A 20,099-nucleotide genomic window follows, 5' to 3' on the forward strand; every position below is an offset into this window, starting at 1 on the left:
CATGATAAAAATCTCTGTACTCCTGTTTAAATTTGCAGCTTGCTGTTCATGATAGTTCATTAACTCGCCAGGGATTCTGCATTTTTACATTTGGGGATGTTACAGCCTGATGCTTCCCATATATGAGTCTCTGAGAAGTGTGAAAAATGTGTGTACACCACGGTTGTGTGTTGTCTTTAGAATAGATGCAGTTATTTCTTTAAAGATAATTAAGTTTACAGTCTCAGATGCCATTTTGCATTCTCTTATTCTTTTTGAGAGTGCTGTCACTGCAGATGTATAGTTCTGCAAGCTCTAAAGAACTGACTGCTTTGAAGAAGGGCAGAAGCCTTCCTTAATTTCATTGTCCTGAAAGATATGCATTGAAGAAATGTCCATGTCAAGACTGAAAGATGGAATTTGCTTATTGGAGAGTAAGCCATGTGATGCATGATGCAATGCTTGGTACTAATTAGCAAATGGAAAGTACTGTGGAGGTTTTCACAGTCTTCTAAGAATGGTGTTTGCCTCAGATTATGTAAACACTATTTCCTACCTCCTGATGGTAAAAATTTACACGGATTCAAACACCCAAAAAAAGCTAAAAGATGAGGGTGAGAGGGAGAGTAAGACATTTGATAAGAAGCAGATGCATATTAGCTCTAAGGTGTGTTAGCTCTAAGGTGTGTTTTCTGGTTTCAGCTTATGCTACAGTTATGCAAAGCCTTCACAGAAAGATTTCTGTCTTTTATCATGCAGGGAAGAGCTTCAGATGCAAGTCCTGGTACCATTTATCTGACCTTCGAGAATGAGCAGGAAGGAAGAAGCAGCATTTAGAACAGTGTCCAGCACAATGATTCATGCTCCATTCAGTTGCCCTGACAGGCCTTTCAAACCCTTGGCTGCATATTGCTTGTGTAAACAAGAGCTACAACTTAGGTGGATGGAAGCAGTGTGGTTAACATTTTGGCATTCATACTTTTAAAACCCTCTTTGGCTGAGATTAGTAAGGAATCATAAGAGCAGTATAAGTCAGGGCAAAAGCAGCTGGATTTTGGTCTTTAAAATCCACATCATCTATATATTTCTGATTGTACAGCAGAAGAAAAGGCTTACTTTACTGTTTCTAAATACAGCTGAAGCCTTTTGGCAACTTCTTGCAACGCTGTTGTTCTCTCTCATTTCTCTGAGTCCCCTGTGGAGAGCAATGTTTCTGAACTGCATATTGCAGCCATGGGAATCTTGCTGAAGGAGGGAAAATTGCAGGGCACTTTCTGTTCAGCCCTTCACTGGGAGAGAAGGAGTGTGTCAGCTCTCTTGTATCTCTCTGCTTGTGAAAGTTGCTCCTAATGCATAAGAAGTATAACCCAATCTGCCTGTTTTGTAATGCCAAAGAGTGGCATTTGCTCCATAAATACACTGCTCCCACTCTTCACAACTTAAATCACCAATTAACTCTTTTCCTTCAGTTAATAATAAAAAAATCACTCTCATAACTTCATAAATTTTAATAACAAAGGGAAAGAGCAGTGCATGACTGAAACACATCAGGAAGAAAAGCATTTTTCTGTCCCTCCAAGTTGGCCCCTTGCCTGGGGGCAGAAGGTGTTGTAAGGCTAGTCTGTATTTCCATGCCTTGTGCTCACACCTAGGATATTTCTGTCTAGTCAGACTGCTTTGTCAGACTCTGAATCTAAGACAGTCATTCAAATGAAAACTGCAGGCTGGAGTCTGCCACTGGCCATCAAACTTGTTCCATGCTAAGCTTCACAGCCCTTCATAGTGTCCTTTTGGTGGTGAAGGGTTTGCATTGTTGATCATGGCTATCCTTAGAGGAGATCATGAAAGAGTGTAACTTCTAAGCAAGAGCTCCTATATTCAGCACCAGCTTTAATTCATTCCACCACCAGAAAAATATCCTGCTGGTGTGTTTACCAGGGTGAGTTTCTTCTGATGGAATTTGCCAGATGGTTCCCCCTGGGCCTGACAGTCAAACAGTAGTGCTCTCAGCCTAGCTCAGAAAGCCTTCTTGAAGCACTGCTTGCAAAAGGAGCAGGAGTTCATGATCTTGCCTCTATCTCTTAAATCAAATGCCAGAAGGTTCAGCTCGCAAACCTCCACTTCTTGAGGCTCTTGGTCAGTCACTCTGAACTTAGTCTCCACCCCTGGCTGGTCCCTCAGAAGTTCTTCCAAATCTCCAAGCCTGGTAAAGTCCTGCTATGGTGTTTGCAGATTATTCCTGTTTGAAGCATCTCCAGATTTTCCAGAGCGTTAAAAAATAGGCTTAAGAAATATTAAATATATTTCACATTCTTTAATATGTTTTCCATCTCACTTGCTTTGTGATCTACAGCAATGTGTTACTTTGGGCTCCCATGATGCAGGGCCTTGAAATGTTGAGTGTTCATTTCCATGTTCTTCTGTATACCTTCAAACATTTATTTCTAAAACAGGTCCCAGACAGTGAGATTAGCATGCCTAGATTATAGGTGGGTTTTTGTCTCCTCTTACACTTAAACACCATATCTGAAGCATAAGCATAAAGCATGGCAAAAGTCCACAGACACTCTTGTTTTGAGATTTATTCCCTTTCCAGGTGCCTGAAATAGTGATTTGCTGGAAATCTGGTGCTTTCTTTCAAATTTCTCTTATTAAAGCAAACAAAACAAAACAAAACAAAACAAAACAAAAAAAAAAAAAAAAAAAAAAAAAAAAAAAAAAACAAACACAACACAACCACCAGCTACTTGAGAATGCCAAGCAGCTTTTCAGTTAGATTTTCTACTAAAATTAAAGTTCTCGGTATTTGACAAAACCAAGGAGATACTACTGGATGAAGCTTCTTGCTGTTAAGCACTAAGGTGAAACAGAAACCTATAAAACAAAACCTGCTCTACAGCCTACAGAGCTGATGCTCTCCCAAGAACTGCTTCTCTCTCTTTGGCTTTCTATTCTTTCTGTGTGTAGTACTTCTGGGCTCTCAGACTAGAGACTGTGACAATTTTTCCTTCTTGCAAGTGCCAAGCACATCTCTCATTCTGAGTAACATAATGAGGAATGGATAGCTTGGTAGCTGATAATAGTGGCCCAGGGCAAAAGCCTCAACTTTATTGCTGAGATTTTAAGAGGAAAAATGACCTTAGGAATAACTTGATGATTTACAGTCTGGGAAGCAGTGGTGGCTTGCACTAGCCTAGATGCTTGTTGAACTACTGTGTAAGCAATATTCTTGATTGCAGCTTTGTGGAATTCAACATAGGGCATATGTTTAAACAGAAGCATGAACTGGTTATGGTTTCAAACTGCAGGGTGTTGCTGGCTGAACATGCCATGTGCAGTGCTGATGCTCAGGGCACACCCACCTTAGCCTGGATCTACACTTGGGCTCTGCAAGTCACTTCCAGACAAGGTGTAACTCACACGAGGAAGAGAAGCTGCAGGTTGCAGGAAGACAGAAGCACATTGTAAAAGCTGCACAGGTCAGCTGGAAGAGGAGAGTGTATGTAGAAAGTCCTTGCGCAGGCTCTGGGCAGCTCTGTCCTGGTGTAGCTCTAATTTGGGTAGTCTCCTGTACCACTAAAAAGTCTAACATGAATTGGTTCTTTTCTTGGTAATTCTCAAGTTTCTTTCTTAAAGGAAGCATTTAGTCAGTAGTTTTAGCTTTCAATTTTCTGTTTATTTTTGAGAGAAGTTTTGTAAAGATTCCTTAAGTAATGTTTAGTCTGTTTGCAAAGTCTTATATCAACATGCTTTTGAATTTGCCATGTCATGTAGGGAGACATAACACACAGGGAGTTTCTTTAACTGTGAAAAGCAATATGGCTCTTGGCAGCTTTGCCTCCTCTTTTGTCTCTTTCTAAGCTGGAAAGCGGATTTATTTTGTTAAAGCCAAGAGGCATTTAGAGTTACTTAAGGCCTGAGTAGGAGCTGCCGACTGTTGTACCCTCCCTGTAGCATTCCCATGGCTGCTGGAACAGGAGCACTTTGCAAAATTAGGTAATTAGTGCTTCCTTATTAAAGTTATTAGTGACTCTGCCCCATGTTGTATTAAAGGCAATCCTGAATATTAACCTTGTGACCTAAAGGGATTTCCTCTCATAAAGTCATCTGTTATTTTTTTTTAGTTCCTAAAACCATACATTTGTATTTTGTATTCTTCCTGTAGATAGCCATTTATATTTAGCAAAATTTAAAAATTCAACTAAACAGAGGGAAAGACAGCCACAAAAGAGTATCTCAGAGCTTACATGAATGAAGAATATTTGAAGTTCAGAATTTCAGTTTTGCTTTCAGTAAGACAGAAATATTTTCTTCAGTTTGCAACAAGATTAGAGTAATTCAGGGGACATAATCCCCTTCACAATGTGCAGTTCATGCTGGAGTATTTTCAGAAAACTGTAAGAACTTGCAAAAAAGTTTGAGAGATCTTGTGTCTACTGCATTTGTTTTTATAATAATGATTACTAATTCATTGCTGTGTTAAATGCTGTAGGTCAGGCTAGCTGAATTTTTATTCACAAGAACTTTGGCCTACAGTCAACATTTTGGCTTCATATCCTATGCTCTGTGTATAGCTTTTGCCTTCTTTTTCTTCCCCCTGCCCCCACCCCCTCTTTTTCCCTTTTCCTCACTCTTCTTCCAGAAAGTTACTTATGACCTCTTTGGCCCTGTGTCCTGATGCTGTGGTGAGGAGCTCTATTCACAAATCCATAGACCTAGATGCTTTCTTGTTGTGCATTTTCTTTCTGGAGAAAGTAATAACATCGCTTGTTTAGCTTTTACTGGTTTTAACAGCAGGCATGGGAAAGCTTTTCTTAATATTTTTATATTAACAGTCCATTGTTAATAGCCTTGCATTCTCTGCAAGACTAAAAATAGTAATCAGAGTAAGCATCCTTCTGGATTGTATTTGTAGAGCTGAACAAATGGTTGATATTACCAGCTGGTAACATATGACACCAGCACTAAAATGCTGGCATATATTAGCTATAACCCCATTTTGTGAGTGATCACTCTATTATGCTTCCATTGAGCATTCACATTCTCTTTTCTGTTAAAATCTTATATCACCTTTGATTCAATGCCAGAAGTTTTTTAGCCTTTTTCTTGCTTATCCATTTTTGAAATGCAGCCTGCAGCAATAAGGCCTAAAAATTCATGAGGACTGAAGGCGCTGTCACCCTTCAAACGGTATCAAAGCAACAAAATTACCCAAGGCTCAGCCCAAGCCTTCCCACCAGCTGGTTTGGCCAGTCATGGTGCCATTTGCAATTCACGTATGTGTTCATTGAAAGGGAACATTGACTTTAAGTGTTATTGCCAGGGAAATACAGAAACAAAAATCAGATTTTGTTCAATAAACTGTACATAGACAAATCCCTTTTCAAATTGTTTAGAATGTTTGAGGAATTACCTCTTAATTCTTGCTTTTCCTCTGGCTGCTTTACAGGTTTGTACACCCTGAAAGAAACCTGCTTACCCCAGGTTTAGTTTATGCACATATAGAGAATTACTGATAGAGTTTACTAAATACTAAAACTATGCATTTACAGTTGCAGTTCACATTAAAAAGAGTATTGGTGCACCCAAACAACAGTTGAGCTATAGTGTTCGACAGCGGCAGTGAGGCTGTGAGTTTATGAGGCTTCATAAGGCAGCTGGTCTCAGCATTTGGTGTGAGGTGTGGTCCCCGCCGAGGGCAGATGTGTGTGGTTGAGTGGGTGTAACCACTAAGTGAGCACTAACTCAGCTATATAGCAGTGCTGTTTCTTTGCCTGCCCTTTTCTAAATGTGACTGAAGACCCAAAACCTTAACTATTAGTGCTTTAAGAAGTCAGTGTCACACAGGGGGTCAGCTGACCATGTTCCTGTCTGTTTAATTATGACTCTATGTACAGAACCTTCTGGCAGCTTGGACTGTTAGATTTGACCATTTCATGCAACAAACTACTGTACACAATATGGCTGTGTTTGGGACAAAGGAATTGAACCAGGTATATGTGTGCATACTGTACTGCAGCTTGTAATTCAGCTGAAGTATGCACTTGTAACCAGTGAGAAATATGGAAATTCCAAGTTTGACTAATTACTGGTGATTGGATTCGTTTTGAAGAGATGACAAGCTAATATTTTCAGTTCTTTAGACACTGCCTTTTTTTCTGGACATACAAGTGGATCTTCTATTTATATTGTGATGCTGCTCTTCATACATCTGCAAATTTTTGCCCAGTGAGCAATCCTAGCCAAACTATGCTAGATCAAGCCTCCAAACAAGGTGTTTTAGTATGTGGAGGTGTTTTACTACCAGGGTTAGCTTAGAATCCTGTCTGCAGGACTAAGCTGTGCATCTCCATGTGATTTCCCTGTAATCCCCTCAAAAGAATGTGCATTTATTGTAGAGCCTCAAAGAGCTGTCAGAGCTAAAGGTTTCCAACCTGCCAGTTGATGTGCAGACCTACAATCACTCTTTTGGTCTCTCAGCATCAATTCATCCTTCTCCTTAATTTTCCTTCAGTCTTCTTTTAAGTCATACCTTCCTTTGACTCAAAATATGTAATTTGCAGACCTCATGGCTACTGGACAGGATGGGATATCAAGCTGACTACATAAAACAGATAAAAACACAGACTTGATAGGGACCCTCTTTTGCCATATCTCGTAGTTAATTTCCATATATTTTCACATGGAGGCACTCTTCATTTTTCCCCTTCCAAGGGTAATTTCTGATGTTATATCCAACCATATAGCCATGGTTTTTCATGTTACTACAGGGATGGAGCTCTAGCTTTTGAATTTTAGTACAGTGGTGCTACTGTTTCTGCTAAAAGCTTTCTCTTGCAACATCCACTAAGAGGTCAAAAGTTAAAATAAATTTAAAATATGCTCAAGGGAAAATTCACCACACGTACTTGACTGTCAGGGTTTGAGGATATTTTTCCTCTCCTTTTTCTTAGTGCTGAAGCATATTAGAGATTTTTATGGTTTTGAGTGTGATCCAGCATTGATATTGTAGCTTTGGAGAAGTGCCAACATGGACTCTTGCAGAATATCAAGTTTTATACCATCTTATGTAATGTTTATGCGGGTGGGATATGACATATTGAAATTCAATTTATCCAAATTATTGACATTATATTCATGCTACCCTGCTGCCAGTGGGGCTGAAGTGGCTATGTTTTGTGGTGTTCCTGCTTGTACAGACATAGACACTTGGGGAAGATAGGTTTGCATTAATATTTTTGTCTTCTTTTGCATCTATTTTCACTAGTGAACTGGTGCCATTATGCTAAATGCCTACACTGCAGCCATAGGCAAGTAAATAAATAAGGGAAAGGGTCTGAGTTCTTAAAAATAGGGAAAATTTATTCAGGTTTGCATTACTGGTTAAGGAGCCTTCCTCTAGGCAGGGAGGGTTTAGTTTCTTTTTACACAAAAGGCAGTATCTATTTCTCTCATTAATCCTTTCATTGCAAAACTCATGTTACAACAATGCACAGAAACCGCTCTACATGAGTTATGTCTTTTTGATTTTATCAGTCTAATTCAATCAGTGTGCATCAGTACAAAGTACCCTGTATGACACAGATTTTTTTCCTGTCTTAGAGACAGAAAGAAAGACACTTTTACTCTGAGGTCACTCTGTTGCCATGTGAAAAGTTGGTGGTACCAATACCACCATGTTGGGGAATGGCTTTGTAAGAGGACCAACTCTCTCAGACAAAATACTACTTACAATAAAGCCAATAAAAAAATCTATGTCAACACCAAATTATAAGTGAATGTGAATGTAAATATAGCTTTATATTTTTGAAAAGTAGTTACTGTAGAAGCCATCATTTCTGATAGTTTTCAAGAATGATTTGAGAAGGCTCCCTTTGTGTTTTGCTGATATGTTCTAAAATAAGATTCACCGTGCTCTTACATGCAGCAGGGAAATCATGGTAATCAAATTTATTAATGTATAAAGGAAAAATATGCCTGATACTTAAAAGAGCGTTTGAATTTTTTAGGGCACTTCTGACATTTTCCTTTCCTTTTTTTTTTCTGTATAGAGGGTTCTCAAGTGTTTGTGACACATCCGGTTTTAACATCATCGCGTAACAATTCTTTTCTTTAAAACTTCAAAAACCCTTAATGGAATTCAGGTTTTCTATTAACAGGATTATAAAGTTAAAATAATATTTAGGCAGTATTGCCGTTGAAATAGACTGAATTTTTGCACATACTTTATTTGTGCTTCAGAAATTTGGATATTTAGGAAGCCTACCCTTATTGTTTTTCTTCAGCTCATCACAGAATCTATAATCAATTTAGCAAGAAGACACTTAGCCAATGCTTTGAAAGATCCATGCATAAATATTGCCATGTCATTCTGTTAGTTGGGATTATGTTACTTGCTGAATGATTGCTACTCATTTTTTGCCAGTATAATCAATAAAAGTGACACTGAGAAATCTGATCTTCCTTTTCTGCAGGCCAGCTTTGGGTGGTCTCCTTACATCATCTTTTCGGCAGCACCAGGAGTCCTTGGCAGCAGAAAGAGAAAGACGGCGTCAGGAGAGAGAAGAAAGGTTGCAAAGGATAGAACGTGAAGAAAGGAACAAGTTCAAGTAGGACCCAAATTTGCTCTCAGTTTCTTGCTTTAATGTGTGATATGTCATTGAGACATTCAACTGCAAAACAATTGAATTGATGAATAGTTTGTCTCTTTAGATACTTTTCTTGATCTAATTATCTTAAAAACTGATAGATTAAACACATCATGAATTTTGGCATTTAATAAAAAAGCTATTTTTTTTAAAGGCAGTCAATTATACCATCTGATTGTGTACAGAGGCTCAGTTTTGTTAGCCAATATACTCACCAAATTATAATCTCAGTGAGGCATAGGAGTTGAAGGTGAAACAGTGGGACAAATGTATCAAGAAGGGAGGAAGGGACAGCACTGAAACATCTTTTTCCTTTAAAGTTATGCAAAGTAAAAATGTCTTGCTGTAGAGTAGTGGTTTTTAACTCCTTTTTCCTGCATTTCTGAACATGTGTCTCTTCCTCCTGGAGAGGAAGAGACAGAAAATAATGACCAAAATTACTGTTGAAACCTTGGCTAGACAAATATGGTCAATGCAGGACTTTGCATTTTCACATGCAAAATTTTCACATGAAAATGATGTGTGATCTGGGATTCCAGGGTGTGCTGCCTGAGGACAGTAAGAGACCAGCCCCCTCCACCTCTTCGGTCCATGCCTAGAAATTCCAGCAGAGACAGTAACAAAGACTGCAGTGGGCCAAAGATAGATATGGAATCTATACCTGAAATTGTTTGCCTTCAGTCTGAAGAGTGTACACTAAGAAATCAATTTGTTTCCTCATAGACAGGAGTGAAAAGCAAGCCTATTTTTAGTAGTCAAAAGACATAATGTAATAACTTAAAGAATGGTGATATAAATGTTTTGTAGCCTTAGAATTGGTAGTTATGGAAAAGATGGTAAAGGGTTTCATGTTAGCTTGTTTATTAGTATGCAGGGTTGTTTTCACTGTAATCATCCCTTTAGTAAGAAGTGGAAACAGGCTGTGATTCTGTGAATTTTGAAAGAGGAGTAAGTTACAAGTGGTTGATTGATATTCTTCTGGCTCCAGAAGATAACTAGTTTAGACAGAAATGAGAGGCAGAGGGAAGGTGGAAGAGTACCATAATAGGATCTTTGGCAGCCAACAGCTGCCCAAGTTCTCCTGAAACAGAAACAATAAGGTTGCAGTCTTCCAACCTCTTCCAAAAACTCTCCCTCTAAGTGGTATCATCAGGCTGCAGCAGGCTGCCATGGACAGCCAACATGATCTTTCAGAAAGGAAACTCCCAGACTGAAAAAGAAAACAGGGCATTTGGCAGATTGACCTGTTTGAATAACAGATCTGCACATTTCAGTATAGGCTGGCTACAGTAGTTGTTCTGTCGTTAAAAGAGGTTTCTTAAAGTCAGAAAAAAAATTCAAAATACACATTTTCATCTCTTTATTTCAGAGTCAGAAACTGATTAACTAAATGTCATGATTGTGCTACATATTTAAGATTATTTTTCAATGCCCAGTGTTTTCATCTTTTGGATTTGAGTTTTGTGATCAACCAAAAGTTATAACTTTTGTTTGAGCAAAGCTACCAGACTTCACAAACAGACAGCATCCCACAGTTGATTAAACAGTCTGGCAGAAGGAGGACAAAGTCACAGCAAGCAGTCATGGACAGTTTCATAAGAGTTCCTGGGATTTCATTATCATATCATCAGTCTGGCTAGAAACCCAGTCTCTGAAGATGTATTTTTGATTAAAAATAGCACTTGCAATTCAGTCTTTAAACTCGTGAGCCATACTGGATTTACCATCATGACTCATTTGTTATCTCATTCTTTCCAACTCTGCCTCAAGAACATTGCACTAGGATCTGGCACCATTATTGACAAATTGAGGATAATTTAAAGGAGAGCATCACTAGTTGTGAAAGAGCTGGAGTACAGGAGAGCTGGAGGATTAGGAGAGGAGCTACAAAGCTTCATAAGCTATTGCTAGCAAAAGGAATGCTTTGCAGAATGAACAGTTTTCTCAGTAGAAAGACTGTTGTACCCATTGCATATGTTGAACAATATGTCCTAAAATAAAGTGGTTATTTTTCAATTGTAGAGAAGAGTGAAAGTTGTCAGAGGAAAAAGAGTAATGTTAAAATTTGCCTGCTGAAGATTTCCTGGAATACTTTTAAAGTACTGAAAAGTATAACTAGTTCAGAATTCAAAGCCTGTGCAGATGGCCTGAAACAGTAATGGGTGTTCCCTGATAAAGGACTTTGGAAGAGCACTTGCAAGAAGATGTTTGATAGCTCTTAGTATAATAGATGATAAGTAATTCATATAATGACATAATATAAAGAGAAAAAAGGGGTTATTAATAAAAGGAGTAGTTCTGAAAATCTTTCTGGTACTCACAGCTTACACTGTGAAAGAATCTAGCAGATATGGTGAAGGTCTCATAGGTTTTGTCTATCAGATTCCACTAAAAATTAAAAATATATTGTAAGGAACCATCTTGCTGTGATATTGAGACAGGGTGGACATTTGCTGGGTTCTGCTGTGCTCCAAGTTAAATTTGCATCCATGGTTGTGGATGTGGCAGGCCTATCCGAAATCATAGTATTCAAGCATCCAGCAAACTTGACTTGGCAAAAGATAAATATATGGGTTATTTGAGGAGCTGTGGGAGTGGCAGCTGACATGAAAAAAAAGAGGAGTTTTGTATCTAAAGCTCGAGGTGAAAAATAAAGAAGTGAAAGCTTGTTATCTGTCCAATGATGCTGCACACACTTTATTGGAATGCAGAATTGTTCTTCTCAGTAAAGCCAGTTTGCTGTTCTGTTTCCAGCCATGACAACTAAAACTCACTAAGGAAAGGTTCCTTGGAAAGAAGGCCAATAGGTTTGCTCACTGCCTTGGTCTATCCTGCCAGGGGATGCAGTCACTGTCTTGGGCCATTCTGAGATGGAGCAAATGAGAGATAGTTTAATAGCCACTCATGTACCTGCTTGCTATGGATAAGTGCAGTTCATTGAATCTCATTTTAGATAGCAGATTTCATAACATGCGTCAAGTTTTTCAGTTTCTGCAAGTGTTTTTATAATTACTTTTAATGACGTTCCAAACTACGTATTTGGTGGTGTATGCATGCATAAGTGTACACTTTCTAGCAATTTTTGCAAAAACATTTTTTGACAACGGCCTTTGTTGTCTCCAATCAGTTTGTATGTACTACTCTTGGTTTTTCCTACTGTACTTGTACTTCCATCCTTCCCTTTTTCTTCTGGTTTCTGCTGCAATTTACTGTAATTCTCTTTCTAGCCGTGATTATTTAGACAAAAGAGAAGAACTGAGACAAGCAAGAGAAGAGAGGTTTGTATGTCATGCATCCATCCTTCCCTATCCTTCCCTCTGGTTGTTTGTACTTCCTATATTCTTTACTGTGGAGCTGTCGTATGTTTACATTTTTAACTCTGCTTGCACAAAACACTCTTATTCCAAAAGACTTCTATAAGAAAGAAGTTGTTAAACAGCAGAATGAAGTCCAGCTGTAAGCACAGCAATAAATGAAGAGCAGTGAGAGTGCTTAAGAATGATTGATGCTCTTTTATCTGTTTGTGTGGGAAATAAGCTTACCCCAATTGCCTCACAAATTTGCCCAAATTTAGTAGAGTTATAAATTGAATAAGCTTGTCTTTTTCACCCCGTAGGTCCCAAGCTTTCTGGAGGGTCAGAAAAGGCAACTGAGGATAAAGGAAATTGGGGTCACAAGCATTGCAAAATTGCAGTGACGGGCTAATGGAAACAGTTCTGACCCACTCTCATATTTTAATCTTTCAGAGCCAAGTTTTCTTTGCCAATCTCTTTAAACATTAGCAAGTAAATTACAAAGCTTAACAATGTTTATCATTGGGGCATTGTTTTAGTTTTATTTAAAGAGCATATTTAAAGGGAATGGGGGTTTGGGGTTTATTTTTCCTTTTTTTTTTTTTTAATTCAGTGAAAAAGTTTAGAAACTCTGGGCTAAGCTGGGAGGTATGTGCTTATGAAAGCATATTTTTCAAGGAATACTCAACTAAGGACTTTTACCTTTCAGTAGCTTCATCTCTACCTCTGCTAGTAATTGCATCCTGGAGGGAGTACTTGTTTTTACCTGGAAAATATGCAAGTTACTCTACAAACAGATGAAAAATCATCCAGAGTGCTTTAGTTCTGCTTTTATAGTCCTCTAGAGATTACTCTCTGGAGATACTTTTGTATTGTCAAGGATTGGAATTACATTATCAAAATAAGAAAGCAGCCATCTCAGAAATCATTGTGTTGCTATTTTTACTTGGGTTTTTTGGTTTTGGTTTTTTTTTTTTTTTTAAATTTTTGGTTGATTTTGTGTTTTGGGTTTGTTTTTTTGTTTTTGTTTTTTTGTTTTTTTGTTTTTTTTTTCACAAAATCATTATACAGAAGACAGGTTTTCTTCTGCAGACTGAAGTTTTATCTGTTGAGGCTGAATTAGCTAATATAAAAAAAAAAAAAAAAGACAAAACAAAACTCTAAGATTAAGAGGTAGAGTGCTTTCCATTGTGCTTCCAGTCAAAACAATTACAAATAATTTAAAGCATTTTCTGAAATGAAATGCATCTGAGCACATAAGCATCATACACTGATTTGAGCTGAGTAAAACCTTTTTTCAGTGAGCATGCTCATCTGTTTTCAAGTTTTGAAACAAATTAGGAGTTCTCCAGAACTTTCTAGTTGTAAGGGAAAATGGCAACTGGAATATTTCTGGAGAGGTGTTCACCATCACTACTGCACAATCTGAGACTATTTCACTGTTCATTAGTAATGTTTTGTTATTCTTAGGGCTCTTTTGAACTGACATGTCAAACTATAAGTTCCTACTCATAAAGAGGAAAGACATGTTTGCTTTGACAGCACATAAATATTGGAGAAAACTTCTGCAAATGAAGTTGTGCACCAGTAGTCCATTACACTGGCATTCTGTAACTATTTTTTTACAAACACCTTAGCACAAATGAAGTTTTATTTCCTATAGGAAGTTGCATCTTAACTTGTTTTAGGAGAGTGCATAGACTTTAAGAAAATGCTATAGTCAAGATGCCCAAAATCCCAGTTAAAATCTGATGTGTATGTTTCCTCCATATCAGTTCTTGCTGTTCAATGATTTAAGGCCTTTTCCCTTTGCTTGGTTGGGTGTTTTCTAGTGGTAATTAAAGAATAAAACTGAGAAAGGTGAGTTCCCAAGCCCTCTCTGGTGTCAGGTACAGTTCAAATGCTCTCCACCCCCATGACTTTCTTGACATTAACATTTTAAGTTGCCCTTGGGGCATTACTGAGATGCCTAGAGAACTCAAAATGATAATTTCATCTACCTGAAGATGATAAATCCAGTGTTATGTTCATGAGGAATACCAAATGGATAGCCATAGACTTTTGGCTCATTGTCTGTAGAGAAGAGTCAGTATAGCTGAGATGTCTGCAAGTTTCCATGATTTGAAAGAATATGGCAGAATATACAAGGGCAATTTGTCAGTCCTGTAGTGGAGGTATGGTAGCTCATCCTTTCAACTCCTTCATATTTTGGTGTATGTGACTTTGTGTATGTGCTGCTGGCATTCATTCATTATTAAGATATTTGCCAGAAACAAAAAATAGCCTAAATGATGTCATTTATCAAGTGTGAAGCATTAATAACTGATTTTTGAATGTTTTCTATTTCTCAGTTTTACCTATTTATTAAGCTTCCCATTTGATAACTAGCTCTGCTGATGCGCTGCCATTGGAGTTGCTCTTCTGGTTCCCTTTTTTATTTCAGTATAATAGTCAGATACACTTTGAAAAGTTGCTCCTTGATGATAGTCTTTGCTTTGCTGGTTGGTGGTGCAGAATACAGCTACAGAAAACGTTAAAGCACCTGAAAAAAACCTGAGGACAATAAAACATTGTGGCTCCTCACATTATGGAAGGATCCATCCAGCTCTTTGTTGTAGTCTGTTGGCAAACTGCAAAACCTCCTTGGCAGCAGCCAGCTGGGCTATACCTGTTTGTGCCAAGTGATCAATTTGAATGGCTCTTTATGAGTCTGGAATCCCACCTGCTCTGCTTGTGAGGAGGCGGAAGGCACCGTACGTAAGTGACAAATGTTCAAAGAAAGAGTGGCTTCATGAGCTGTAACAAAACATCCTGCTGATGCCAGAGAAAGGCTTTCCTCTCTATTGAAAAGGCAAGATTCAGTCTCGAGAATTGGCTTCATGTTAGAACTGTAAACAGTTCCTATTTTATAACCATGCAAGTATGTAGCTTGTTATATTTTCATCCAGAGTCTGTAGGGGTTCTTTTTCTTGCAGAATTTGTTCAAAGCCTGTGCATACCTCTGGAGGAATGAAAGAAAATGAGTTTGTTCTTCATTATTGCTGTTTGCAATAAGGCAAATTGCCTCTGAAAACACAAGGACTGTTCTTCAAAGACACATTTCTGTGCTCTATATGGATGTTTGCAAATGTGCATGCGTGTGTGGCTACCATATGTACTAAGCATGTTTGTTACCACATATGGCTGACTTCTTTACCCTGCCTGCTTTTAGTGCACCCTCTTACACTAATTTGTGCTGTCAGTGATGCAGAAGGGGGAGGAGAGGTGTTCACTGTTATGAAGTGTTTACAACAGTGTGTTAGAGGGAATGACCAGAGTGTTTCAGGGACATAAGCAGTAGTCTTGATTAACCTGTTTAACAGCTCACTTGTGGAAAAGGCAAACAGTCTAAAGCCCGATCCAGCTGTATTCATGAATTTATTCCTTAGCAAATAATGGTGGATAAAATTAGCAGACATCTGGAACAGGCACATATTTAAAAGTTATTTTGGTCGAAATGTATAAAGCATACTATGAAGAATATGATTGGTAGCTGGTCTTAATAAACAGTTAGTGAGTTCTGCCTGCCTAAAATGCAAAACAGATGTATCTTTGTTCTTTTAAAGTGATTTTGATGAATAAACTACATGTGACGTCAGGTACAAGCTATTGGATGTCTGAGTCCGGCAGAGAAATTTTTCAGAATAAAAAAAAGAAACTTTCCATTGTAGGCTCTGGAGAGAACAAAGTGAATTCCAGTGCATTGCTCTCAGAGCAAATAGAAGCAGGTTCAGAATCTTTAGCTAGTCAATCCAACAGTTTATTATTGGTATTCTTTTCAGGAAGATCTGTTTTTGTCTCCTGCATTTTTGTTCTCCTTATAGCAAGTCTCAGATTTTGGCAATTTGCATCAGTATTAAGGGGCTCTGGGTTTGGAGGGGTTTTTTTTCTTCTTTTGATCGGTTTTTTTGCTTGGTTTTTTTTCCCTCCCATTTTAGTTTTAGGAGAGGGAGGGCTGAGAGGAGGAGGAGGTGAAGGAGGAGGGTGAAAAGGAGGACACACAAATGCTTCCAAAAAGGAGAAGGACTGTGCAGAGAAAATACTATAGCTAAAGCTTTAACTCTGCTGTTTTTTTGCTTTTATATTGTAATGAGCAATTTAATATTTTTTCAAGGCAATAGTCTGCTTTGGTGTGCACTTTCTGACAGATTGAGCAAGCAGGCAGTTCAGTGCTGTACCCCTCGTGTCAGGCAGTCAGCTCATTCTCTGCAGGTGTTTCATCCATAAACAAGCATCAGCCACAGGCTTCTTTTTCTTTACGGAAACCCTGTGGAATTTAACTTTCAGATACAAATACTTGGAGAAGTTGGCAGCAGAGGAGTATGAGAAGGAGCTGAAGAGTCGGAGTGTCAGCCGAGGCAGAAGTGAGCTGTCCTTGAACCTGAGATCTCCTTCAGCTCCATCCTCACCTGTACCCAATTGTGTCAGCCCAGCATCCACAGAGTCCCAGGAAGAGCTGAAGACCCCTTCCATCCCATGTGGAACTCCTCAGCCCTCAGAAGGTAAGTTAAAAGGAGGGCAGGGGGAGCAATGCTGGGTTTATCACAGTTTCTCTTGGGATAGTGATGATTTTTGATGCATGTGTGCAAGAATATTATCTGTGAGGTGCCAAAGTAAAGGGTCCTACATTGCTCCATCCTGTCTTCCTAAATTGCCTACTTTTTTGCATTGATTTGGATATCATGTAATCTTTTCAATAATAGGATACACTAATTATTGCTATGATTTATACTATCATTGTCTGTTGCTTTTCAAATGGAATAACTAGAGAATACAGAGGGTCTTAATTTTAGTGTCATGTTCCTTATATATGAGGAGTTACTGAATACTAGACCAACAGTATTCCTGCCAACAGATTTTGCGTATGTGGATTCTCTGAAAGAAATGCAACAGATGAATGCCAAGATTATAATAACCTTCCAGTGGAGCACAGGCTGAATGTGACAAACTGAAAAGGTCTTGAATTGAAGGCAGGGGGAGTGTGTTGATTATTTTTAATACCAAGAAAAACTCTTAAAATTGTAGCACAAGTCATAAAGGACTTAAAAGAGACCACAGACAATTAGTAAAAAGGAAAGTATAACTAGTGTTTGCACGGTTGGTTTGGTGTCATATAATTTACTGGTGTACAGAGCATTGCTTTTTGTGGGTGTTTGTGTGTCATTCTGCCACTTGCATCATGTACCTCTCCTTCAGTCTTCAAAACAACACATGCCATACAGATTTATATTTGCACCACATGATGTTGCATTAACATTGGGAGCTAGAATGCATGTCGAGGGCAAATTATCACCATCACTCATTTTTATTTTATTTGATTTCCTGCTACATGCTATTGGTGATTAATGCATTTGTAACTTGCACTGCTTGGTTTTATGGAGTGTTATGGCTGGTAGCATGCTATAAAGCAAGGCAATTTAAGAAAAATGTTACAAACATTGAATGCTGCATATGTTTGTCCTCACCGTACTAAGTAGGTGAAGTTTATTTTATTTAGTTTTATATATTTTCCCAATTATGTTCCCCAGTTTTCTTGTTTGGAACCTTAAGACTCTCAGTGGAATCATTTGAATTTAGAAACCACAGATATTTTCCTCCAATACTGATAGTCAGAAACATCCCAACACCCATTTTATTTAGTGCTATATTGCTTTTAGAGCAAATAAGCTGGATTTTTCCGCCATTAGGATTTCAGAGCTGGGTAGGGAGCAAGTATCTCTTGTGATGATTATTTTAACATACTTCTCCTGGAAGCATTAAAAAAAATTGCAGCATGAAATGGAGCAGTACAAACCATTTGGAGAATACATTTAGAGCAGGTGTACAGGGCAGCCTCAGACAGCCAGAATATGGCAAAGCTATCAATATGTGGGTAGACAGGACATCTCTACTAAAACTCCTGGCAGTATAGTAGGTATTGGAGGGCAGCACCTGGAAGCCTGGCAAATGGACCACAAGGAAAGAATACATGGATGGGGCAGGGTAGCTGCCAAGGGCAGCTGGGGCAGATGGGCAGGACAGAACCTGAACAGAGGCATAAAATCTATATACTGCTGTGAGATCTGGGCATGGGGAATTACTGCTTTTTCAGACCTACCAAAAGTATTGAAAAGGTCATAGGAAGTCATGAGCATGTGGGCAGGACACACCATCTGGAAGTGCCCAAATTATTGAATATCTGCCAACAGGGGCAGGCTTAACGTAGACACTGTGCCATAATCTCCATAGTGTTACTTGACTTCCTTAGGCTCCATATTGAATTAAAATGCAGTTTTACTGGTTTTAGGAAGGGCTATGAATCCCACTTTATAAGTAGAGAAAATGAAGCATTAACTTGCTCATGCCAGTTGTAAGAAAAGCTGAAACAGAGCCATGGACAGAACTCAGATTACTTGCACCCCAAGCAGTTGCTTTTAGCATGGGGTTCACCATCTTCCCGAGCAGGAATGAAACTGCAGAAGGAAAACATTTCCTTGGTTCTGTGCATAGGATGCTCTAAAGATTCTGCAAGAATGGTGTTAGCAGATGTGTGATATTCATCTGCAGAATTCAGAACCTGAGGTCAAAGGCAAAGAGCATTCATCTACTAGCAAAACAGTAAGGGCTTTTTAAAGCCAGATTTGTTTTATTCCTTTTGTGCTGAAATATCCTTTGGCCATCCAGTCTCTGCTGGTATTAAGAAGGAAACAGGTTCTGTCTGTGGAACTTTGTCTCACACTGTGAAATGTGTCAGTACCATTACCCAATATACAAATCTGGACTTACTGAGCTGAAGTGTTTTCTCATATAAAACAATTGGTTCTACTGAAGTAATCAAGTTTTGTAAGACTTACTCTTGTAAAACTTGTATTATGGCATTCAGAGGAAATGAAGGCAGTCCCATAACTGCAAAAAGGAACCCTTTTTTTTTTTTTTTCAGAGCAGCTACTTACTCTTTTGTAATTTCATTGGAGAATATTTTTAAGTGCAACTATGCAGTAAAGAAGGAGTAACGATAAGTGAGACATCCCTGAAATCAATCTACAAAGGAATTTCAGGTGAACCCTTTTCTGAAAGAAGCAACTTTTTTAGCACTTGAGAAAATAAGCAGGCCAACCCAAGTGCACACTGTGGACAGTAGAAGACCTTCTGAACATAGTGGTAGTTGAGCATGGTTCAAATGCTGCGTGACTGATATGAGCATCTCAGCAGATGGGGAAGCACCAGAGCATGAGCATGCAGTGAGGCCAATGCAGCCCCAGATGCAGAGCCAAAGGAACCATGATACAGAAAGTCAGAGGAGGAACTGGGGTGGGAGGACAAAAAAGGATTGTTTCTGACTGCACAAAGAAAGAGCCAGTTCAATCTGCACTTGTTCTTACCAACACAGGGGATGGGAGGAAAAGATTGGAGTGGGAGTGGGGAGAGATAAGGAGTCTCTGCACAATTCAAAGGAAGAGGAATCCTATGCTGGAGTAGCTGAAGGGAGATAACAGCCAAGACTTAAGGCAATGCCTAAAAAATTGAACCAAGAGGTCTTGGGCAGACATAGACGTTTTCAGACTTTACATGCATCCACAAGAGACACTCAACATGTGTATCTCACACCTCCAAGTGGAAGGCAGAGAAAATTGATGAGGATGTGGTTGGCTAATCAATTAGCCTGACAGGAGATTAGATGTGAGCCCAGAGGGATATTTCTTCTCTCTGAGGGCTTATAGAACTGGAGGGTTGAGTTCTTATCAGCAGGATACAGCATCTTGTGTCTACTTCAAAGTTGATTTATAGTTGAGTATTAAAGGAAATGTCCATATTCCTCTATTGCATTGTAAGTTCTTAGGCTCACTTTTCAGAAGGGATCAGCTTGTAGAGGTATCATGCTTCTTTACATCTCAGGCACACATTCTTTGCTGTTGATGCTTTTTGATTTGACCAGGCTTGCTTTCCTGAGTCTTTGCACTCTCCACCAGCAGAAGTCTGAAGACAGGGGATAGAGCCTGTTTGGTTATTTATTTCTCTTGCCTGTACGGTTGCCACTTGGAATAGTGTTTTGCCCAATATGAAAATGGACCCAAGTAGATGTGGGCCTGAAAGTTTGAGCTAATTTCAAATAGGCCACTATCAAGCATTCACTGAGAATTGTGTTTTTTAACGTCTTCAG

The 20,099-nt window shown here is 38.8% G+C and overlaps 1 protein-coding gene across 4 annotated transcripts in view; it reads left to right on the forward strand.

The window, feature by feature from the left end:
• Positions 1-20,099, forward strand: part of FHOD3 (formin homology 2 domain containing 3) — a gene marked incomplete at its 5' end in the record, with an annotated part of 370,951 nt that overhangs the window by 284,431 nt on the left and 66,421 nt on the right. For 3 of the 4 annotated variants that reach the window (XM_083878098.1, XM_083878101.1, XM_083878100.1), the window contains 3 exons: positions 8,454-8,588; positions 11,855-11,905; positions 16,247-16,461. In XM_083878098.1, the coding sequence (XP_083734224.1) occupies positions 8,454-8,588; positions 11,855-11,905; positions 16,247-16,461 (401 nt within the window). The remainder of the gene's footprint in view (positions 1-8,453; positions 8,589-11,854; positions 11,906-16,246; positions 16,462-20,099) is intronic. The other variant, XM_083878099.1, reaches the window with a different exon arrangement.

The sequence above is a fragment of the Zosterops lateralis genome (genome assembly GCF_965231275.1).
Source record: "Zosterops lateralis genome assembly, chromosome: 1".
Taxonomy (NCBI): Eukaryota; Metazoa; Chordata; class Aves; order Passeriformes; family Zosteropidae; genus Zosterops; species Zosterops lateralis.